The following is a 25280-nucleotide window of genomic DNA, read 5'->3' on the forward strand; positions in this document are numbered from 1 at the left end:
TCAGTATATAAACTGGGGCGAGTTGGCTGTGGGGCAGGGATCGTTGGTCAGGGACAGGCTGGGTGTTGGTTGGCAAGCAGTTGCATCACTTGTTTTTCCTGGGTTTTGGGTTTTTTTGTGTTGTTTTCCTTTTCACTTCAATTTATTATTTTTTTTAATTTATTATTTTATTTTATTTCTATTATTAAACTGTTCTTATCTCAGCCCACGAGGTTTCTCACTTTTACTCTTCTGATTCTCTCCCCCATCCCACCAGGGGGGAGGGTGAGCGAGTCGCTGTGTGGGGCTTAGTTGCCAGCTGGGCTTAAACCATGACAGCCTGATTCCAAATTATTTTGATTGTCTGGGGCTTTAACAGCTTTTACCCTCTCTTTAAAAAGATTTAGAAAATCACGTTGAAGAAAAATAAAATAGAAATGTTAGTTTCCTTTTTTTTCCATTTTGTTAGAGATTGGAATCACAAATGTGATTACAGACAGAAAAGAAAATGCTACAGTACTGTAATGTCTGTATTTATTTAATGTCAGTAACTTACAGGTCTAGACTGTATAGTACACCACCAGCAGCTTGGGTGGTGGCCCCATCTTCCCATTGATCTATTGCCACATACCATAAGATGAAGCTAAATATGTGATGTATCATAAATACCTAGCTCAAATAAGGAAGTCTTCTTCCTTTTAACCCTTTCCCAGCACATACACACTTTGAAGTTAATATTATTCATCCATCTAACTTGTATACTACCGAAATAAACAGTAAGAAGTCTTTCCTCTTAACTGCTGATTTTGTACTCTTTCTCTAAAGGACTTTGTTTCCAAAGTGACAGGACATATTTTTCTTTTCAACGTAAGAGTTAGCCTCTGTTCTAGACTCAGCAGGATACAGCTCTGTCAAGTGACAAATGTAAGCTATCTGTAATGTGCAAACATCTGTTCTGGTTTTCCTTACAAAGGTAAATGGCTCGAGTGTGTAATAATTTATGTCTTGGACACATACTTCAGTTTTCTTAAACTCTTTGTATTAAACATTATACACATCTATTCTATGTGATGGGATGGAGATATGAGATCTTCAAGCTAGTGCACACTTGATCCTGTAAATACATATGGCAGCTGAATACTGTGCAGATATATCAGCACACATGCTGGACCAGTACCACTGCATTCTTTGGGACGTAGCACTTGCAATGATGTGGCTTTCAGGTTTGGGTAAGATTGTGTAGATCCAGCTAATCATGCATTGCATTTTCAGTTCTGACACTGACTTGTGCTGGATCAGGAGATTGTCTCGCCTCCCCTCCCTTGGTTCTACATATATAATCTTCCAAAAACTTACCTAAATGTCATGCTGAAATCCAATACAAGGACAGCTTTTAAGTTACTTAAGTTACTTTTATTAACTTGGCTGAATCTTGGTGACAGGTTGGGTGCTGGAAGTATCAGGACAATTCTGAAGGTGCAGTTCCCACAAACCCATACAATCACAGACATAAACACCAATGAAAACTAAAGAAAGAGGTTCCCCTACCAAAATAAAGATAAAAATTAAGATTTTTCATTTCACTACTTGGAGATCTTTAATTGGCATGACTGTTGTTTGCTTTCTTGAGCTGGGCAATAGAGACCTGATGAGCATTAAATGCACACATGATATGTCACCTCTGCAGGCTGATCTTTGCTGTCAGCTTACATATTCTACCTTCTCTCATCATGGGTGGTCTATCCAGGGTGGATTAAGGCTCAGATGTTGCTGACTTCATAAAAAAGAAGCAAATATTCTTCAAGTTCCTTGCTTTTAAAGGAATCATTTCCCATTTACTCATCTCAGGATTGCCTCTGTAGCGTTAGCAGGGAAGCATTTCATTGCTCTCACTTTTGCATATCATTTATCTTGAGATGTTGTCAGATGCATTTTCAAAGATACAAGAGGCAGAACATGGTGAAGAATCATTACTGAAAAAGCATGGTCATACCCAGACATTACGGAAATTGAAGCATGTGATTGTTGCTGATGCAAAGGTCACTTCCTAACCTCTTGCTTTCGTTATATGATGATTGTTTTTTCCACTTCTTGCTTTTCCTTTCTCTCCCTTTTTTCTTTCCTTACTCTCCATCCTCTCCTTTTCTTAGACCTCACTTTCCACTCTCTGATTTTTTATTTAAACACTCATTACACTCTCTGATACTTATCTTGGTGTTTAGTCACAGATGCATGACTTCCCTTTTGCTGCTATCAGTGTAAGTCAATTCCCTCTCTCTCAGCAATTTTGTGTGGGAATAAACATGATCATTAATCATTTTACAGCTCACAGCCTCCAAGATAATGCCACTGGCTAATAGAATGGTGATGGTAAGAACTGCAGCAGTTTTTCAGCATTATTAATAGAGTAGCTGAACTTCTTGACTTGTCTTTAATTTATGAAGTGTCATTTTGCATTTCATATGAGGAAAAGATTATAACATCTCTACCTACTTTGGTCTGCATCTTAATAGTAATTTCTACACCAGACACACTAAAAATGTTTTGGTCAATTTGATGCTGGTGAGAATACAGGATTAAATTACATGTGTCTTCCTACACAATTGACTTTAGTGAACATTAGATATGAATGGAGACTCCTACGGCTCTGAATGGGAATCCCACTGGTGCCATGCAAAACACTGTCTGCAAATAAAAAGGAACTGGTTTGGCTGCTATTACTTTTTATCTCAGTTGACACTGTCCTTCTTGTGGCCACAGGTACCCACTGGCACTGCACATCTATTAGCTCTCACACATTCCCTAGCTTTGGCCCACCATGTAAGAATTCAGGAAGCCACTGGGAAATGGGAGAAACCAGTGGAGCAGCTGAGAGCTTTCTTCCATTTGAGCCAATATTTTAGCTGTATTTAGTATGTTGATTCTTAGAACAGCAGGATCTTGTGAAAGAATCTAGATAAAAAATGGAAGAAAGCAATGTAGCATAATTATATTTGCCGTTACTTTTTTTTTAAAAAAATAACAATTTTGCCTAATTGTACTGTCTGCTTGCTTGCATTTCAGTCAAAAATATAACACCTTCATCAATGACACCTCCTGCTCCTTTTGTTTCTCCTCCTTTACCCAGTTTACTTTGGCATTTCATAGAATCATAGAATCGTTTACATTGGAAAAGACCTTTAAGATCATTGAGTCCAACCATTAACCTAGCACTGCCAAATCCACCACTAAACCATGTCTCTAAGCACCACGTCTACCTGTCTTTTAAATACCTCCAGCAATGGGGACTCAAGCACTTGCCTGGGCAGCCTGTTCCAGTGCCTGACTACCCTTTCAGTGAAGAAGTTTTTCCTAGTATCCAATCTAAACCTCCCCCAGTGCAACTCGAGGCCGTTTCCTCTTGTCCTATTGCTTGCTACTTGGCAGAAGAGATCAACACCGACCTCGCTACAACCTCCTTTCAGGTAGTTGTAGGGAGTGATAAGGTCTCCCCTCAGCCTCCTTTTCTCCAGGCCAAACAACCCCAGTTCCCTCAGCTGCTCCTCCTAGGACTTGTGCTCTAGACTCTTCACCAGCTTCATTGCCCTTCTTTGGATGCGCTCCAGCACCTCAATGTCTTTCTTGTAGTGAGGGGCCCAAAACTGAACACAGTACTCGAGGTGCAGCCCCACCAGTGCCGAGTACAGGGGGACAATCCCTTCCCTAGTCCTGCTGGCCACACCATTTCTGATACAAGCCAGGATGCTATTGGCCTTCTTGGCCACCTGGGCACACTGCCGGCTCATATTCAGCTGGCTGTTGACCAACGCCCCCAGGTCCTTTTCTGCAGGGCAGCTTTCCAGCCACTCTTCCCCAAGCCTGTAGTGTTTGTACAGTAAAAAAAACTTCAAACCAAAATCTTCAGTTTTCCTAGCTTACTGTACAGAGCCAGAATATTCTATTGCAGTACTGAAAATTACTGTGAGGTATTTACAACAATTATTTTCTTTCAGTTTGAAATTAAGTACTTCTGAGGCATTGTTTAAGATCTCAAAGGAAAAAGGCATCTTACAATATCCCTGTCAATCTAGATGTTTTTCTTGATTTCACAGGGTTCTGATAGAGGAGACTCTTAAGCCTTCTAGCCTGCTGAAATTTTTTTCCCGTTAGATGGTAGACAATCCTAGACAACTGATAAGAGGGCAGATATCTGTATTATATGAATTAGTCTATATATACAATCTTGACAACATAAAAACCCATTAAAATCAAATCTCTGAAAAGGAAAATAATTTCAGAATTATTTATGGAAAATTAATTTTCTCCTGACAGAAAGAATACCTTACGTAACAGGGAAGAGCTATAAAAGGAGACCAAATCACTGGCACACATCCTTTATCACTTTGACCGACTGACTCAAAATTAATTTCTTGCAGAGACATCCTCTGTGGGAGACTGGATTATTTGCCTTCCTTCTTTATGGCCTGTGGTATGAAAGCACATTCATAAGCAAGGGACACCATCATGGTGCTGTTGTGCTCCCGTGGTTCCTGGTTGCAGAGTAACCTCTTGGGGACGGTTGCAAGCCAGGTGTCTCGTTCCTGGATCAAGGCATCTCGAAATGATCAGGAGAAGGTGAATGTGGAACCCACGCTCTGAAGAAGCAACACGCAGTTCTTTACTGCTGGACTATGTTACAGATGATTGCGGTGTGACAGGACATATTTATTCATACAAGAAAAGCCTCTTTTTCTCCTGATGGAGTGCAAAAAATTTTTCTTCTCAAGGAAGGAAAAATGGTGGAAATGCAGATACCTCATTAGTCCTGTCCATGGACCTGTATATTTTGGCTAGTTGAGCTGTCAGCAGTGTAATGTATTGGTCCTCTGCACTGGAATTGCTAATGGTGCAATTCAGGCAATACAAAAATGAAAGTTTGGGGAATTCCACCGCATGGTGTTCCTCTGTAACTAGGAGAGATCTGTTTTATTCGCAGCAAACAGCAATGTCAGAGATGCTGCAGGAAACAAGCCGTGCTTGAAAATTATCCAGAGTGTGCCAGAGAGATCAGCTACTGTACGCAGTTAAAATGTGCACAACCCACATACCTAAGATTTTATATTATGCTCTCCATCTTTATAATTATAGAAATACAGATAGAGTGGCTATGTTTACCAGAAAAGTATAAGCATCTGTGGGATTCCCTCCCCATAGGGCTGTCATGGGAGAGCGATCACCCCATGAAGATCAAGGGGAGAAGCTCTCTGGTCAATGGAAGAAGCCCTCTCGATCACCTTACAGACTGAGGGGGGTTGCTGACTACACGTATGTGAGACTCATTATGGCATGCCAGGGAAGAGCATTTGGGGATTGCACAAGACTTATTATGGAATGTTTAGGCGGAGGACCAAAGGTGGGGAAAGAAAGAGATCAAGGGGGCTTGGGGAGGAACCAGTATGGGACACAGGACAAGGGGATGAAAGGGGCTGGTGATGTGCGAACCCGTTGCTCGTCAGTACATTTCTCTGGCCGTGCCCTGCAGCTGATCAGCGCAGGGTCTCTTGTCTTCATCTTAAACTCCATTTCTAACTATTTTCCCGGGTGAGGGGACTCTCTGTTCTGCACTGTGTGTGTATGGAGGTTTAAGCGCCGGCAGCCGGAATTAGACCGCAAGTCATACGGGCCTCTGTGTCCGGGGTGCCAGCAACCGCAGAGACCGGTCGAGGGGCCGATCCCCCTCCCGTGGTCGCCACGCAGACCGCCGCTCGCCGCAGCGGAGGCGGAACCCTGGGGGGCGGCGCCAGTCGCCAGCCGGCGCCTATTCGCCGCCGCGCTCGGCTCTGCGCCGCCGCCTTCCGCCGTCCCTCGGTTACCCTGGCAACGGCGCCGTCGGCGGAGCTCGGAGCTCGGGCCCGGCGGCAGGATGGTGAGAGGCGGCGGCGGGGCGGGGGGCGCGGGGCGGCCGCGGCCGCGGCGTTTTCCCCACCTCGGGCGGGGGAAGCGCCGCCGAGGCCCCGCTCTGACGCGGCCCCGCTCTGACGCGGCCCCGCTCTGCTCTCTGCCCAGATGCTCTCCCGGGCCAAGCCGGCTGTGGGGGGTACCCCGCCGCCGGGAGACAGGCGGAGGAAGAAAGGGAAGAAGGTGCCGCAGCTGGAAGAGCTCCTGGCCCTGAGGGACTTCACCGGCGCCATCGCCTTGCTGGAGGTAACGGCCGCGGCGGGGGCGGGGACCCCGGCCCGAGGGCGCGGCCGGCACCCCGGCTCTCCCGCTCCCCTCGGGAGGGCGGCACCGTCGTTGCCAGGCCTGTGCCCGACACGGCTGCGGGGCGAGGGGAGCCCTCCCCCTGCCTTGTGTCCCCCTCGCCTCCTGCCGCGCCCCTTAGGCCCTGTTGCGGCAGCTTTTCCCCTCACTTCGCAGAACGAGGTTTGGCATGGGAGGGTTGCCTGCTGCTTCCCTTAGACGTGTGAGAGCAGCTCCACCCCAGTAGCATCTACGGCTGTCAAACCATCCGTGATATAAAATGGCCTAGCATTACTTTGATTATCCGTGGGGCTTTATAAATTGTGTGGCAGCTGACAAAATTCTTACATTCTTTCTTCTCTACAAAGTTTAAACGGCACGTGGGTGAGCAGGAGGAGGATGCTGACCTGTGGATCGGATACTCTGCCTTTCATTTGGGTGACTACAAGAGAGCACTGGAGGTAAGGTGGGGAAATCCTGCTCCCCAAGGTTGGAAATTGGGATGTTGTGATAAGGCGATGACAACAGGAGGAAGATGTTCTGTAATAGGGAACAGTTCTGCCAGCCAGTTAAGGTACAAATGTACAGTAATAAGGCAGATGCTGTGGAAAGCAGTTTGGATTGAAAAAAAAGGTACTTGCCTATGAAAATAGACCTTTTTTAATGTTACCTACTGTCTGATTTAATACTAGGCTCAGTAGCCTAATTTGCTCTTTTAAATGTCATAGCTCATGTCCTAAATTTTACATTCCCTTTTTGCAGCTAGCTTTCCACAGTTTTGTTTTTCAGGTTTAATTATGTCTTTGTCTTTGTTGTGTAGCTTATCTGTAATATGCATGCTTTTTTAATTCTTTCTTTAGAGGTTGATGCCCCTAGCTATTTAACGTACTTGATTGTTCTTCTTTATGTTTTTCTTGTATTAGGTAGTTCAATGAAATGAGACATTCGTATTCTCCAAAAGCTTTAAGTCACTAAAAGACACATTGATTATTCAGATACGCATACATTTTTAATATTGCACCATACAGTGCTGTTGTGTCTTTTTCAGTGTGTAAGTCCATATGCAATTCTTGTGTCCATTTATGTCTCCAATGAAGCTCAGTTTGTTGCCAGTCAATTTGTTGCCAGTGTCCCTCAAATCCCTTTATCTTCTCAGTTGTGCTAGCATATTTCTCTGTAGATATCTTAACAAATTTTTGTTGCCTGCCTTGCTCTGTACCTCTGAGGGCTTGGAATCAGTGTGCACACCAGTACAGGGAGTGTTGTGGAGAGCTGTGTGCTGGTACCCACAAGGCTGTGTATAAGCTAGTGGAGATTTGGAAACAACTGAGTCTGCCTGAGCAGTGTTTGTCTCACTGCTGTATCCCTACAGATGTGAATTGCTCGGTCCGTACAATGCTTTATTGCACCATTTAAGACTTACTGGTTTCGGTCAATGTTAGCTGGGGGAGATCTCCATCACGATGCACTGTGAAGTACAGCTGTGCTCTGAGAAGACTTTTCATGGTCTTTTAAATTGCTTTCCCTGGAAGAAATGTGAAAAACAGATGATAATTTGAAGTATTAACAAACGAAAATAACCACAGAGAAATAGATTATAGAACAATGATTATATTTTCCCTCTTAGACAAAATTAGGTGTTTAACTATAGTAATACATGGTCACATGGACAAGATTCATATGTGAGGCAGAAATAGAATTTCTAAAGCTGACAAGTAAGTTCACAAGGCACTTTCCCCTTGCTTTAAAAAATTGAAGAGGAAATATCCATTGAAGATGTTAGACATGTTCAGTGAATCAAATTGACAGTACACACAGTATAGAATGTAGAATAGTAGTATAGAACATAGTGGTAACTTCATAATCATGTTTTGAGTTGTGGGGTTTAAAGATTATGAATGTAACAAACAGTTGCTTTACTTAATTTACGTCTAGATGTTAGCTGTTAATTGGGAGTGAAAGTTATAAAAAAAGAAAAATGTTTGTGTACAAATGAAAAATAGCTTGCAATTTCTTTGAAATAAATTCTGCTATTTGGAATACCCAGTAGGTGCTTTTATAGCCAGAGTAGATTTAAAATGTTTCCTTCAATGAAAGTGTAACAGCATTTTTTATTTTTTTATTTTGAGAGATTAGGTTTTGTATGTGGTGTTTGATTCACCGCTAGGTGATGCTGTTGATTCAGGCTTTTAAAAACTGCAACATAGTTGTCTTTTTCCAGTTTTTCTGCCCAAGTAGGGACAATGAAACGTTTGTATGCGTGGTTTGTGGTTGGTTTGTGTGTTTGTTTTAAGTGAGAGATCACAGGGCCTATTTTTTCAGATTTAAGACTGATTTTTGGCACAGTGATGAGTCCTGATAACTTTGTCATTTTGTGATGGCATGTGGGAAATGAGCCTGTGCCTCTCAACCTAGTTTCTTTTGGGACAGAAAACTGTGCTTGTAATTCCCAAGCTTGTAGCAATCAAGCGAAAGAGTGCTGACTGGAGGCTGAATTGCCTTTCAGTTATCAGCTTCAAGGTTGAAGTGTAATGCTCTGTCTTTTCTGCTGTGTTACAGAGGCATTGTTGCTGTATTCTCAAGGACAAATTCCTTGATTATCTATACTCTCTAGATCTTGCAGCACTCTTTGGGGTGTGCTGAGAGCACTGTAAATAAAACACTACGTGTAGAAGATTCTGCAAAATTCTCCAGAATCTTATTAAATGATTCACACTCCTAAGTGCCTGCAAGTGACAACGCATAGTCTCTGTCACTATATTCCCAGTCTATGATTTGTATTCCATATACCTGATGAGGCTCTTCAGAAATTCTGTTGCTCAATAATCCTTTTATTTATAATGATACTTTCATAGTGAGCCAGGAGTGCTGGTTGCATAGCAACTTTTGGAGAGGCTTGGGAATTGGGGTGAGGTGGCCATCATCTGCTACTGGAAGAAGCAGGGAAAAAATGAAAAACACATAGATCTCCAGCTCCGAGAATATCTTCAGAGAGAATGACAGCAAAATATCTGGTACATTCGTATGAGAGAATTCACATTCTGTTATCATAGGCACACCAACAGTCAGGTGTTCTCTAGGTGGAGCTCTAACCTCAGCTTCACTAGGGTCACACTTTCCCCTTCTTAGTAGGTAGATGCCTTTCTGCAAAAGTTCTTCCACCTTTGCTATCCCTAGTGGGGGGAAAAACCCACCTGTCTTTCTGCCATGACTTGTTCATAGCACTAATCTTAAACCATTCCTGAAAGAATTCCCAACATCACTCAAGGACCAGAATCTGAGCATCAGTCCAATGATTCTGTTTCTGAGCTGCCTGATCCTATAACTTGAAGCAGCCAGGACCTAAGAAAGGGAGGGTTATAAGACATATTTGAGGTATTGACAATTTAAGAGAGGAATTGGCGAGGGCAGGTGTGCTGCTAGGTTGGGTTCAAGAACAGGTTTCACATTTGCACTCTGCACCTTCTGACTGGGCTTAGGCCCGCAGGATGCTGGCATGGTACAGCTGCCAGACATGGTAATGCCATTTTGGCTCATCAGCTGCCCATGTGAGAGCAGAGCATGATCCCTGAGCCAGAGCCTTCAATGCATTGTTTCTGTCAAAATCTCACAAACTACAGCCAGGGATTCAAACAGTCTCTCCTATCTGCTGCCTCCCTCCTAGCAGAGAATCAGGAGCCGTTCCACATCTTCACTGAATGGGACCTCCTGCCTACCCTGACTTGGCTCAAGATAATTTCAGTCAAACAGTGAATCATGAAAGCAATAGGGGTATACTAGGGTAATGGCTCATCCATGAGCAATATCTGGTCTTGCTCGAGTACTTCTGTAGGAAGTGTGAGAATACAGGTACACTCAAGTTCCTGACAGCTGAAGCTAGAAAGTAAAAGATAGATTTTTGGCTCTAGGAAGTTCTCTAGGCTTCTCTGTCATGACTGTAGCCAAATTACGATGAGTATCTCCACACCTCCTTTGAGCGCTTGTGGGACAACACTATAGGTTGGCCTGTTTATTGGCTCTTCAGGGTCTGTGTTTATGGGGTTGGAGAATCCAGACAAGTAATAAGGGCATTGAGCAGAATCCAGCTAGCAGAATCCAGAATCAGCATTGTCAGTAGGTTTCCATACTTGTAGGCAATCAACCTGGGAGCCTGCTGTTGAGGAAAAGTGCATGTGTCTTGTGATAGGGGCAAGAGGTGGAGGAAGGTGAAATAGCTAGAAGTTGTTATACTCCTGGCTGGCAAAAATATGCCACAGGCTGACTGTTGGGAAAGCTTTTGGAGTATTTAGTTTGTTTGGTTTTATTGGTTTTTTGGAGAGGAGGGGGGAAGGCTATTGTGAAGTAGTCTTTGAGAGACTGATGTTGAATGCCTTTTAGTGAGGAAAGGCACAACAGCACATAGTCTGGGCTCATGGCCCAGAACTACAGGGTAAGGAGCACTAATAGTCCTCATTTTTATTTACTGTGTCTCCATAGATTCACATTGGTACTGCTAGAGCACTCTTTATTTATTGCTTGCTTTGAATGGCCACGCCAGAACATGACTTGTGTTTATGCACTTTGTCTTTTCTAATTAATCTGCCTGAAGCCATAGCCGAAAGAGACCTTTGGGTGCATTTAATCTGAACAGATTTTGAAAGATTCCAGATGGTCCCAATAAACAGCAGTGGCCTGTCTGTCAGAGCTCCATGACAGGCCTACGTCAAGACTGAACTGGCCTCAGTAGGAAAGGTTGGCCTCTATGTAAATATTTTCTTTTTCTTTTTATTTATTTATTTTAAATCTTCTTGAAGGACAGCTAGTCCCTGAAGTACTAGCAAGACTGAGCTGGCTTTTAAGGGCATACCTTACCAATATCTTCTCTGTTTGGGAGTGCAGTTTACTTTCACTTGGCAACAGAAAAAAAAAAAATTCTTTATGCTTGCAAGCTATAAACTTTATTGTTGTCACCATGTTTCTGTTCTTGGGATTCACTGTCCTTTGGGCATGGCTTATTTTATCTACTGCTATATATACGTCTTTGCCTTTCCCCCAGAGGTAAGAAGTCTTCCACCCGTAGTGGCACAATCTGGTAAACTCTCCCTAGGCAGCGGGAAATTCCAATTCATATGTTTGGAGGAAGAGTACAGAGTCGGCAAGGGGTTGTGTTGCTGGGAGGGATGAGAGGCTTCCGGTGATTGGGAAGTATGTGGATGGCATTCTTTCAGCAGGTCTTGTGAGAACCTTGTGTGACCGTGCCTGCTTTGTCTTATGCTGCCTGCTGGACATGACTGGATGGAGTGCAGGAGAACCAGCAGGAGGCACTTTCACTGGGATGGTCCTTTTAGTAATTTAACAGAAACCTAACAGAGGAAAAAAAATGGCAGCAAGAGGTCTCCCTGCCTCTGTTTTTAGTACCTATTGTTAGGCAGAGCAAAGATGTTTATCTTCAGGAATATCACTGTTTGGTAGCTGCAAAGTTTTTCTTCATTAGAAAAGTAGAGTGAAAGATTATCTGTTAAGTTTTTACTGTTTCACAAATAACTAGAAATGAAGCAGTTTATATCCACATTCATTCCATATCCCTTAATACTGTTATGTGTAAGAAATATAGAATATGCTATCTAGTGGTTTTCTGTAGCTGTTGGCTGTAAGTTTTAAAATGGGAAATGGTGAAATTAGGCACAGTTTAGTAATATTTACTATAATTCTATCTTTATCTATTAGCAAATCTTGAATTTGCCCAATACCAACTTGTAGGCTTGTATTCAATGCAGTGGTCTCCAAACAATTTTGATCATGCACCCTGTCAGTAAAAAAATTTTTAGCACGCTCCCCAATATACATACATACATATATATTTATAAATTATATGCATGTACTACTGTACTAAGATGTAATTATAAAACATACACAAAAATAGAAATTAAAAAAGGATGAGATAAAGATGAAATAAACATGATTTTTTAAATAATTATTTTAGTTATTAATGGTACCAAAAATTGTTTTCTTCCTGCACCCGATGGTATTGTCCTGCACAACCGCTGGGGTGCACACACCCCACTTAGGAGACCACTGGTTTAATCTATACTAAGACACTACCTACAGGTTTATAAAAGCATGTTTAACACTTGTTCCAGTAAGTATTCACAAAGAGATTTTCCTGGTGTTTATGGCTCCCAGGCTTTGACTGGAGGAGAAGTTAGGAAAGCATCAGAAAAGACTTGAGGAAAAGTTGGTTATGTTGGTGCCTTTATAACTTTAATATATTAATCTTTTGTATTTATAAATAATAACATATTTATAATAATATATAAGTATGTAATAATATAAATACATTTTATACATTTATAATTTCAGTATTGACAGAATTTATGCTCCTACAGTGAAAATTTAGAGCACTGCTTGCTCCTGTTGTCTGTTCTGTTGCTGTAAACAAAAAAGAGCTAGGGACGTATCTTTGGTTAAAATGCAATAGTTTTGTTGCAAGGACTGCAATGAACTTGAGAATAAGTCATTTGATCTCAATAATTTAATGATACATTGTAAAATGGTGGAAGAAAGAATGATATTTAATACAAATCTGTGCTATTATGCATTTTTAAAAAATCAACCCTCTCCTCTGTTACAGGAATATGAGGCCTTAACCAAACAACCAGCTTGCAATCCAGATGTTTGGGTGAACCTCGCCTGTACCTACTTCTTTCTGGGGATGTATAAGCAAGCTGAACAAGCAGCCTTGAAAGGTAAGATGTATGTCTCTGATGGAAAGGACTGCTTGTTGACTTGAACAGTTAAAGTGATTTCCAGAGAAAGTATTCAATGCTTTTTTTTCATAGGACTAAAGGATACTTTTGAGCAAAGTTTTTTTGGTTTGGGTTATTTTGTTTGGGTGTTTTTTTCATTTAGTAGAAGAGTTATGATGCAGTTTGCTTCCTAAAAATACCTTGGGCAGGTGGAGCAGCTGGAACTGAAAGAAGCATCTGGACAATAATTTCTCTTATTAATTTCTAAATAAAAAACCCAGCATATGCTGAGCAGCAACAAAAAGTTCCTTTTCTTTTGACTGATTCCATGTCTCTGACAGATGAAGCTAATTAGGCTGGTGAAATTATCAAAAAACAAGCATCTGAGAGAGTTCAGCATTCTCCCTGATGTGGACAAGAACTTTGTTTATGGAGTTTGAGTGACTTAGTAGGTGGTCTTGTTGCTTATAAGTCAGATATTAGGTATCTGATTCTTCAAGGCATGGAGTTCACTGCAGTCACATTGTTACAGTTCTACTTTAATCTGAACATGCATGCGATCATTTAAAGAGGAGGAATGGAAATTAGATTCCAAGGCAACTTTTACTGCCTAAAAATGTCTCTGCAGTTTAATTTTGTTACCCCTCACTTTCTATTTATCTTAGTGATTTATATTGTTTCCCATAACTATAGTATCTCAGTACTTTCTAAGTAGAATTAATAGTAGTAATGTTCTCAGTCAAATTCTGACTCTTGCCTTTTTAGGATAAAACTCTTACTGAAGTATGGGGTTTTTATTTTTTTTCTTAGTCTTCTAGTCTTGGGCTGAAAATAGGGTAGGAAGAAAATAATTGTGTACTTTCTTCTACTGTGAAGGGGTGCCTTCAAAAACTACAGTTTTGTAGTATTTTTTAGAAATAATTAGATTCTCGTATCCCTTTAAAATCCTCTGAAAGTTCATGCTGAGCTTGAATCCCACAGCTGGAAATGTTTTGTTTCCAACTGTAAAAAGTTTCATGCAGAGCTTTGTGATCTGTAGCGGTCAAGAGGTGCATATATTTCTAATATTCACAGATAATAATTTAAGCTTTGGAGATTACAATCTAGGACTTGAACTGGAATCTAAAAATAATTGGGCTATAGAGCCTGAGGTGTCACTTTGACCTAAACTGTGGAGGAAGCAAGCGGCTGCATCCTGTACCAGTCGGAGTCATTGTCATCAGCTTCACATCATGTGAATTACAGTAATCCATTCTAGAGATGACAGATACACAGCTGGGCATGCACCTTTATTAACTGTGACCTGGAAGTGAGGGAAGGTTAATTTTTTCATGCCCCTTCAGATTAGTTCATAGTAGCATGGTGAATGGCAGGGTAGGGGGTGTGGTTAGTGGTACTCGGGTGCTGGAGGAAAGGATAGAATATTAAGAAAGAAGTGCAAGATGTCGGGAGTGTAGCCGAGGGAGGGAACAGAGAATAAGTGAGTGCTTATGCTAGTAATATCAGTTCCTGATTTTATGTAATTGTTTAAGAAGGAGAGCATGCCAGTTTTTATAGTGAGGTGCTAAACCTTTCTTCTGAGTGCTGTAATACTGATGATTTCTGGCTACTTAAGTTCGGTGGCGAGGCAGTCACAGCGGAAGATTTGTAATGCTTGTCGTTTCTCCATTGAAGGCTTCCAAGTGTTGTATATTCCCCTTTCCACTCCCATCACTTCAGTCTTTCTTACACTGAGATTGGACCATTTTATTTTCACTCAAGACAGATCCTCTTTTATTTTTTTTTAACATCTTAGGATTGCATCAGTGATGGCTGTTTGAAATATATTATTGACAGCTGCGTCATAACATCTTGTGATCTCTTCCATTATTTTGCAAAGATCCCGAAGAAGTAAAATATTTCATTGGATATAGACACAACAGGTGAAGTCTCTAGAAGAACACCATTTATCCAGTACTGCCTTGAATACTGCTGAAAAAAATGATAGGTAGTGTTAGTGTTGGGCTGCTTACCATTGCTATTTTGGGATTATTTTGCCTGAATTCTTGCATACTGCTTGCTGTTTATTGCTGCAGTTATGCTAAGCCCCTGAAAGTAGCATAGTGCTAAAACAAATGAGGGAGAAATAATTTATTTTCAGCTATAATTCTAAATTTCTTCAGTGATGGAATCTCTGTGTGAAAGGGAACATAAAAGTCAGCTAGCTTTCTGGAATAGTTTTTCCACACAAACATGTAGATATCTAGAAATCAAATAGAAGTTCCTTCTTGCCAGGTAGTGTTGCTATTGCTTAAGAAAAATATTGTTAACTGTCTAAGGAAAAATATGCAGGATATTTAAAAAATAGGAAATAAGCATTAAAAGCCATGAAGTAATTATTGCATTTCATACAAGATATGTAGTCCACAATCTCTTGTGGAGCAAATTTTTATGTTTATTTCATAATAGATGTGAAGTGTTCTCTTAGCTCGTCGTTACTTAATTAAAACTTCATGGTATATTCTCTCACAAAAGAATAAATCTGCATATCAAAAGTCATATAAACTAGAATTACTGAAAATATAATCTAAGAAGTAGAGCAAAAAGTCAACAAAGAAAAATCCTTCTTTGAAGGTTTTTCATTACAGTTGTACTTTATCTCCTCTAGGCTTTCTTCCAAATTCATTTCAGATATTTCTGGCTTCTCCTTTTTCCCTGCTGTCCCCTTACATTTCAGTTACTAATGTTCCTGGATCTGAGGTGAAGGTAGAGTTACTTCAAGTCAGCTACTGTTGTTTCATAGTCATCTTATAGTGAAGCTGCCAAGTGATGCTTTGTTTACTCCTTTTGCACCCGTGCTCTCATACATTGGCTGAACATATGTTTTCCATGCTGTATGCTAGCCCATCTAGTCTTGGGAGAACAAGGCTGAAAGTCTTCATCTTGGTTTAATAAATAATAATAATAAATTACTGTTTTTTTAATTATAAAACCAAATAATCTTATGTTGCATTCCTAGTTCCTGTGCCTTGCAAAGGACAAGGACCAGAAACTCGGCCTGGCACACTTGCACGGTGATCCTGGCAACGGATCCCAGTGTTTAGAAGCCTGCATAGTGCTCTCAGAAGTCGTTGGCTAGCACTGCATTAAGAAAAACACAAGAACTACCAGTGTTCTTTTAAACCACAAAATGTGCACATAAGTGGGGCTGCAGTTAAATCTGTTATGAAAAACAGTCTTTTTAGGATAAATGGAATTTTACAATTAAATTTAAGATTCATGCACAGACAGGATTGTGTTGCTGAACCAGTCATTAAAGTTCTTTTCTTTTTTTTTTTCTTTTTTTTTTTTTTTCTCCCTTCTAATTTTTGAACGGACAAAGCTTTAATTACTTCTTCACAACTCTGCATGTGTCAGATCTGAATGTGGTTTAACTGAACAGAGATACTTCTCATTTTACAGCCAATACTGGAAAGAGCAATATAGTACAAAAGCAGAACAGAGATGGGTTAGTAAGAACAATGACATTTTCCAAACCAGTTTTGCTTATGCATGTACTAATGTTTGCCATGTGTTAGATAGTTGTCACCAGTAAAAATGTGCAGTTACAAGCAGGCATGAAAAAGTTGCTGGGTTTTCTTTTTCTTTAGACTGCATGTTCACCTACATGCAAAATTGCCTGCTTTCTGCTTGTACTGTATTTCTTGAGAACAGTAGTTCATTTTCATTGCATTTTAGCCGTGGTTTTGAACCAGCAGAGTTCAATATATGGAACTTTCAAAGTGCACAAGTGAAAATATCAATTTATACATATTTAAACTTCAAAAGCTACTAACCTTATTTTCTTGTTCTGCTTTTTGAAGTATAGTAGAATCTACAGAACAGGAATAATTGATAGTTTTTTGCTTCAATGGTCTTTACTGTGCTTAGGCATGACTGAAATGAAATGTGTATATATTGCAAATAACTGAACACAGCTGAACTGGCTTTTAAGTATTTTGGGAATGGGAAAATTTCAATAAATGTCCTCTGTAAATTTCATTCAAGAAAATTCTGAACAGTTGAGCTATTCAAGTGTGTGTAAGTGTGAACCTCACTGTTGGACCATGTTTTTTCTGAACATTTTTCCCATACCCTTGCATTTTCCCTCCACCAGTGAGACTGTGGTTCTGGGGCACAGAGGGCTTCATTCAGCTACTGTATTCAGGTGAGCAGGATGTTGTTTCTCAGGGACAGGAGAATAAGGTTTCCTCTGGTCATATTTTCTGTGCTGTCGGGCTGGAACCTTCTCAGCACTGTTTCATTCCTACCAGCTCCTGCTATGTATGTTTACGACATGTTCTGTGTCTGTTAATGTGTGAAGTGCTGCTATAGCGTAGGCATTATGTCTGCTAGATGGGATTTGTTAATGCTGGATGTATGACCAGCATTGCCTTGCACTCTTACAAGAGGGCACAAATGCCAGATTGTCCATGACTGTATTTCATCATTGTCTTACTGCATGTGGCAGCTATATGGAACCCACCAAAGAGTCTGAGCTGCCATTTCTAGTAAGCTTAACTTTTTGTTTAATAATTAGTGAAGATAACTGTCTTCACTCTTATTGTAGCTGTTTGTTATATTTTAACAAGTACTTCGCTAGGTGCCTGTTCAGTGTCAGCACATAAAAATATACAGAACACTTCTAAGATCAACGTCAGCTATGACTGTAGTGCCTGGAATATCAGCACTGATCATGACAAAAATTCTAGTGTAGGAATATCGGTGTGTTTCCTGGCTGGAAAGAGATATATCCTATCCAGCTACCTCAGTGATGTCTTCAGCACAAGGCCAATACTAGACCTGGAGCAGGGTCCAGTTTGTTGCCATGCAGCATTGTCATCATGTTTCATTATGATCCCTAGATTGCTTAGTACTGATTTAAAAAAAAAAAAAAATGTACAGTCCTCTTCTTGAAAAAGTAGGACAGGAAAAGATCGTGCATCCTTGTGGCATTAACAGATCAGTGACAATGAAATTCAGTAGCAGCAGAGAGTAATGAAATAACAAGCCTAATGTCCCTTAAAAATCATTATCTTTGATAAGGCAGTTGTGTCAATCACTGGAGCAGGAAGTGATAACAGCTTTATCCAATATTCATAACCAAATTCTTTCTGGAAACTAATCTGACCTTGTTCATATGTTTCCTTTTCTTCCTCAAAAAATGCATTTGGCACTGGGAGAAAAGACACAGCGGATATTGAATGTTGCCATGGTTCTGCTTACTATATCGACAGGACTATATTTTCTTGGGTTTTGCCCCTCTCCTCTGGCTGACATTAAGCAAAAGTGTATTGTTTTAAAGAATATCAAATGGATAGTATCATATAATATCTTAGGAAGCAGGACATTTTTTTCTCCCTCCATATATCCATGCACACCATCAGAGCTCAGGTTTCATCTTCTGCCTGTTTTTAGGTGTAAAATAACGTGGACTAACCCTCCAGCTTTTGCCAAGAAGTAAGTAATAATTTTGATGTTAGATCAGATGCCAGATTTGTGAGGGCAGCACTGCAGTCATTGGCTGACCAGTGAAACAAGAATTCCTCGGTGTAGATTCTTGAGGGAGTATTGCTTGCAAGTCACAATTTTCACAGTGAAGCTAATGCTTCACTCAAAAGAAAAAAAAAGAAACAAAACCTACTCAAAAAAGGAACATTGGTGTCTTTACCCATAGTTCTGTGATTATACAATATGTTATTTTCAGTGTAAATCCCACAATCTGTCCTGCTTATATTTTTGGAGTCTTTGATGATCAAATGTTTTGAATTGTGAGGGGTGGTTGTGGTTGGTCTAACTTTCGCACAAAAGCACATGTGGGGTCCATGTGCAACCCTTCTAAACTTTGATATTAAAACCTATCAATTAATGCTGGGGCACATGTGGAGTTACCACAGTATCATTGCTGACAACATTTTGAAGAACATGCATTTAAATTAAGGTACTCTAACTTTCTAACTCAACGAATAAAGTCATTTCTAGAATGTACTATCATGTCAGTTATACTACTACTGCTGCTTATATAATATTGATTGTAGGTCAGAAAAACTTTCCGCTCTTTAATAGTTAGACTAATGAGAATTCCCACATATATCCTAGATTGAAGACCATTTAGCTTCCTAACAACTTCATGTTCTGTTAGTAATACCTCACAAGATGTTGTGGTTTTGTGAGAACTCTCTCATATGGCCTTTGCCTTTTGAGGCTTCTCCATTCTAGCAGTTCTTTAAAGATACAGTTCACTGTCCTCCTTTTCTAGGAACACAGTTAAATAACACAGCTTGGGAAGGAGAAAAGGGGAGAAATAATTGCTGTGCCTGTCAGAAGTAGGTAGACAGCCTTACACTGCCAACCTGATGAGAATGGCTTGGGTTTTGGCGTTGTTCACTGTGTTACAAAGTTTTCTTACGATGTGGAGAAAGAGTAAAGTCTGGAAATCTCTTCCTAAATTGGTTTTGAAAAAAAAAGATCTAACTTATTACTAGAAAATTCCATCTTGGAGGGAGGGAGGGAGGGAAGAGGTTTTGGTGGTTTGAGCGCTCTTTCATGGTTTAGGATGTCAGAAGAATTATAGCCTTGTGTTACAGGCCATTGCTTTGCTAACTCTGCACTTTTGTGGCCTCATAAACACAGTAATTCTGCTTTTTGTAAAGATTCCATGTACATCCTTTCTGTGGAACATAGATTGCCAGCTGGTTGGTCTGAGCAAGAATGAGAGTGCTCATTAACTGAGTAGGCTAAAGAAAATACAGGAAACAAGGGAAGGCTTTTTGGACGATTGCTTGCAAAAGAAATTAATAGCTCTGTTGGACGAGGACCTTTGTCACTCTCAGTGAAGCACAAGGCTCTCCCTAGTGACTTAAAGCTCTACAGTTAACAATTTGTGTCATATGGAATGAGTTAAATGGAATTCCTAATCCTGCTAGAGCAAGAAATTTCATGAACTTTAGTGGCTCTAGAAAGGAGATGTCTCCCTTAAATCTCTTGCCATATCTTAGTTTGAATCTTATCTGCTCTGACTGCAGGATTCTTTCATGTGCCTTTTGTTCCTAAGGAGAGAAGAAATATTAGAACTACGTATAATATAATGTGCATACATAACAAAATGGTAGCCACAATGGGTTTTGCAATACACTGGAAGCTGACAAGATTCCTAGAATTATGAATCACAACTTTACTTGAAATATGACATATTTTAGAAGGAGCCTTGATTATGAGTTTGTCTGTTACTGCTTTTTATTTTGTAAAAGATGCTGTGCTGTGTGTCACTTGTGCAAAATCAGAGAGCTATCCAGAAAGCTCTGCAGGCAAATGATTGTGCAATTCACAAAAGTTTTAAAGCTCATGGAAGGCAGAGGCTGATGAAAAGTTATTTTCAACAGGGATTTCAAAAGAAAGGGGCAAGGAATGAAGATAGGAAGCAGGAAGGCCTTTCAACCACTAAAATTGGTAGAACCTGCCCCAGGGCATGACCTGCAAAGAATTGTACTTGGGCTAGTTAATGAAAGAATATGGGTGCATGTATGTCTATCGAGAAAGGGAGTTAAAAATAAAATAGAGACACCCTGAGTTGTTCTTGCAGTGATGCTTACTGAATTTTCCTTACAGCACCTAAGAGTCGTCTTCAGAACCGTTTACTCTTTCACCTGGCACATAAGGTATGATGTCTTTTCTTCACTCATGCTTTGTTTGTTTTCTTTTCAGTTGGGTAATGTGTAATTTATGCTGGCAACCTGGCAGAATAATTAAAATGTCTGTGGTAGCAGGAGAACAAACGTTTTTCAAAACCACCCTACTGTATTAAAATGTGGAGGAGAAAGTAAGTGTGAAAACATGATCTCAGAATAGATGCCCTCAGCATGTATCTAAGGAAAGTCTTACCAACTCACTGCAAGTAAGTCATACAACAGGAACTTGATGGTATTTTTGATCACGAGGAACCTGGGACTGGAATAGAATCAGAAATGTATAAGCCACTCCTTTTTCTTTTTTTCTTTGAAGTGTACCAACTTTTCCTAACTCACAGCTGTCTTATACTTAGCAATTTGAGCAAAATGTTCTATATGCTATTACTGATCCTCTTAAGTCATTCAGTGTCCAAGAAGTAATATTGTTTACAGCATGAAATTTACTTTCCTTTAATTTCAACGACAATTAAATGCTTATTTCATTTACCACACATAGCTATCTTCCCTTAAATTTGGGGTTGCACCATCCTGTGTTATACTTAACAAGTATTGTACTACCAAAGAGACTGAGTTTTGAGTGAAAGAACGCATAAATCCTGAATGTTAGCTTTGGTGTCAGATTCTCTTTACTTAAATCTCTGTGAAGTTTAAGAGAGAAATCTTAAAACATTTTTGTAGTGGCACTGGCACTTATAGATGTCTGTGATAAAGAGAAGTTGGATAATTCCTAGTTCATGTAGTTAGTCTTTGGTAATAAAGGGTTTTTACAAAACTATGAAGCCCATTGCCTTTAGTTCTGTTAAGCAACTTCTCTTGCCTTTGTACTGGAGTATCGTTTTGTGACGGGCTCAAAGAAGGAGGAAGAGGATTTGAAGAAAACTGAGCAGATAGATGAAAAACAAATACATAAGATAGAATTTGTGTGTAAGAGAAATGAATAATTACTGTTGAATCAGCAGAAGCAGCAAAGGAAAGCACTGGAATAAGTGATTTGAGTAGACTGATTAGGTGAATGGCTTCAACTTCACTATTGTAATACAAATATAATGGGTATGTTTAACTCTGTTCCTTGCTTTTATCCTTGTGTGTGTGTTATGTGCTGTACAGCAATGCTTTAATAAACCATTTAGTTAAAGAAATTGGAATTTTAAAGGGCTGATGAAAGAGAATTTGTCAGTGCTGTAAAGAAGTCTTGTGAAAATTAGTGCTTGTGTGTTGGCAAGTCTTGCATTTTTCTGGTATCCATGAGAAATAAGATTTGGGTCTACAAACAGCAAAATTTCTGTTGACTTGAATAATAACAGTCAAATCTTGTGTTGCAAAATTCTGTTTGTGAAATAATTAATTCAGCTCTTCCCCTCTTATCCATCAAGGCATGTGACATGTAATTATGTCTAAATCACACCTTAAAGGAAAATGTGTACTTAGTTTTAGCCTCACATTTATCTAGTTTCAACTGGTCTGCCTCTTTAATATTTGGCTTTCTTCACTGGTCAAATTAACTTTAAAGTAACAGAGTTTTTCCAGATATTTAATATGAATCACCTGCTGTTTACCAGTAAGGACAAAACTAATCCAGCTAATTAAAACATTTTTCTCACTGAACTCTTCTGAGAATGTGTCACACTCTTTTTAGTTCAGTGATGAGAAGAAACTGATGAGCTCTCACCAGAATCTGCAAGACATTACAGAAGATCAGCTTAGCTTGGCATCTATCCACTACATGCGGTCCCACTACCAAGAAGCTATTGATATCTACAAACGCATTCTTCTTGATAATCGGTGGGCATCTCTACTCTAAACCTTATTGCAGTGCCTCTGATACTGTTGGTATTTGAATCCCATTTAGTTGCTTGCTTTCTGAAAGTAGGAATTTTCACCAATTACTATGTCCCTTTCCCACCGCAAAACGTGCACAAGTTGCAGCCCCCTCAATTTTGTTCATTGCAAATCTTTATTGAAAAATGCATGTTTAAAAAGAAGTCTGCTGTCTGTTGCTTTCTTTTAGCGATATTTTCTTGTAATTCATTCTGAGATTCTTTTTTATTTTGCTCCTTATTTATTCTGAAATGATATACGGTTATGTACCTGCTTTGTCTTTGTCTTTTTCTTTTTTTTTTTTTTTTCCCCCTCTGATGGCCAGTCTGGTGACCCTTGCTTGTGATTATTGACTTCTGCTTCGCCTCTTAGCCTTTCCAAGAAGGGTTCAGTTCTTAGTTTTTATGTAGAGAGTTCCTTGCATTCTTTTAAGTGTGAAATTCTTTCCATTTCTATTTATCCTGCTATGACACTTGTTAGTGGGGGTTTTTTTCAATAATTTTCTGCAAGTTCTTAGTTCAGAATTTAACAAGGAACAAATTGGATTCTTAAGTGGCTGGGAGTATTGTTTAATAAAAGAAACTGCTGTCCCAGCATATGTAGCTATCTTTTGGCAATATCTCCTCTCAAATACTTCAGAGAAAGCTGAAAGTCCATCATAATGTATATAAGTATGTCGTGTAATGCTTGGGGAAAAGATTTTAACTTCCAAGTCCTGTAGAAGCAATCACTCAAAGCTAAATGAGTAACCTTCATAACAATTATCCTTTTACTTACTGTTACCACAAATGTCTGTCTGATTTTTGTGTCTAGTTCTTCTGGCTTGATATTCTGTAATGGCAAGGATCTTTTGAAATAATTGTAGTTGGTATAAGATAATAAGATCCATTAAAATATTTTAAAAGTTTTATGTGCATATTAAATGTCTTTGCATATATTGCATAGAAAATCCTATTCTGGCAGGCCAAGTACAGTGCTCATGTTCTGTGCATTTCCATAGTGTGAAGTTGCCACCATTTCCCAGATTTGCAAACCAATGGTTTTGTAGGTAATTCTTTAAAGCAGCAGTAGCTGCCATTGAAAAAACTAATGTGAATCTGTATCTGGATCTGTGAGATCTTATCTAACAAACTAGAGCTCTAAAGATACCTAATAAGCATTTCTCAGAAACACCAGTTTTGACGTGCTTGTAAAAAATGTATAGACATGTGAGAGCTTTATTACTGATTTTAAAGTTCTGTAGTATAACTGTCTGGTGGGATATAAATGTTCTCTTTAATCCTCTTTCCCACAGGGAATACCTGGCTCTGAATGTATATGTGGCCCTATGCTATTACAAACTGGATTACTATGATGTATCACAGGAGGTGCTAGCTGTTTATCTTCAGCAAGTTCCTGACAGTACCATTGCTCTCAACCTTAAGGCTTGTAACCATTTCCGACTTTACAATGGGAAGGCTGCTGAGGTATCTACTGGACAGCCCTTCAGTTCACCTTTATTTTAGTTCAAGATTCCATACAGGTTTCTTTTCCTTGTTATCTGTCTTGATCAGTAATGTTGATAATGGCCTTTATCTTGTCATTGTGTCCTTCTCTTAGGAATGTCACCCATTTCAATTTCCCTGGTATTAAGCCATCTGTCCGCATGTGTGCACAGTGGTCTTACAGTTTTCCCAGTCCATTTTTGACCTTGTGTCTATATGTATTATCCAATTGCTGAAATTGTCACCTAGAATTGGGAAGGCAAAAATCTTCTAGTGACACAGCACTGTTGGAGATGTCTTTCTATCAGCTTTGGGGCTCATATGAAGCTCCATTTATGCTTGTGTGCTTTTTTGGTTTTGTGTTAAAATTTTGGAATGTATGTAATTCCAGGCAGAGCTCAAGAACTTGACAGACAGTGCCTCATCGTCTTTTGAGTTTGGCAAGGAACTCATTAAGCACAATCTGGTGAGTAATACATTTCTCAGATTTAATATGAATTTCATTCATTTGTAGAGCTTTTCCTGATGATTCATAAAATGGAATATTTTGGGAATTGCAGACCCAGTTGAATCTCTACTGCCATATAAGTGCCATTCAAGAAATCCTACCTGTGTAATCAATGTGGCATCAAGTGTATTTTTTTTCCTAGAATTTTTCCCTGTCAGTTTGAGACTGTCAAGAAAATAATAATGCCGTTGCTTTTACCCCCGAAGGCATCTTAAAATAATTTATGTCCTGTAAGAACACCTTCGCAAGATATGTCCTTATGTCAATAAGGACAATGTAGAAACAAGTCAGAATGCATGACCCTGAACTCTTATTTGGTACAACAACAATGTGAGTGGAATTAAGACAACTCGGGAAAATGGTCTTCATCCAAAAAGTACTTAACAAGGAGTTCATGGGGAAAAAGGTGCTGATAAAAGCCAAAATACTTGTGTGTTCTTCAGTAAAAGAGTCACTAATGACCTGGTCATTTTCCCTGCCGTGGTATTATTACTTTGCTGAACAACCAGTAACAGTAGATTGCTCTTATTTAATGACGGGCAATTGCTTGCTTTGTTGTTCTTCAAGAGCAGTCACAATAAGCTATCACTTTTTTCCCCAAGAGTTAAAACTGGTTTCAAACTGGACTTTTGTAAGTTAACATTCTTTATTTTGAATGTTGGTCTTTTGCCAGTCATTTATTGAGTAAGTATGTTAGACTTTGTGGAAAGAACTGTCATGTGAAACTGAAGTATAAAGCATCAACTGGTCCTGATCATTTTAGGATCTTGTGGCGTTCTAAATAAATGCAGAGTTGTTAGCCTGATTTTTTTAATATGAATACCTCATAAGCAAATTGTAA

At 39.6% G+C, this 25280-nt stretch overlaps 1 protein-coding gene across 3 annotated transcripts in view; it reads left to right on the top strand.

The window, feature by feature from the left end:
* Positions 1 to 5790: 5790 nt before the first annotated feature.
* Positions 5791 to 25280, top strand: part of IFT56 (intraflagellar transport 56) — a 50062-nt gene continuing 30572 nt past the window's right edge. For 2 of the 3 annotated variants that reach the window (XM_087765131.1, XM_087765133.1), the window contains exons 1-9: positions 5791 to 5884; positions 6025 to 6162; positions 6567 to 6659; positions 12809 to 12923; positions 17059 to 17109; positions 20550 to 20599; positions 22266 to 22411; positions 23742 to 23913; positions 24323 to 24397. In XM_087765131.1, the coding sequence (XP_087621257.1) occupies positions 5882 to 5884; positions 6025 to 6162; positions 6567 to 6659; positions 12809 to 12923; positions 17059 to 17109; positions 20550 to 20599; positions 22266 to 22411; positions 23742 to 23913; positions 24323 to 24397 (843 nt within the window). In that variant the 5' untranslated portion in view covers positions 5791 to 5881. The remainder of the gene's footprint in view (positions 5885 to 6024; positions 6163 to 6566; positions 6660 to 12808; positions 12924 to 17058; positions 17110 to 20549; positions 20600 to 22265; positions 22412 to 23741; positions 23914 to 24322; positions 24398 to 25280) is intronic. The other variant, XM_087765132.1, reaches the window with a different exon arrangement.

This window comes from Nipponia nippon, unplaced genomic scaffold, assembly GCF_047370975.1.
Source record: "Nipponia nippon isolate SJK-2023a ecotype South Korea unplaced genomic scaffold, ASM4737097v1 scaffold_3, whole genome shotgun sequence".
In the NCBI taxonomy this organism is placed as follows: Eukaryota; Metazoa; Chordata; class Aves; order Pelecaniformes; family Threskiornithidae; genus Nipponia; species Nipponia nippon.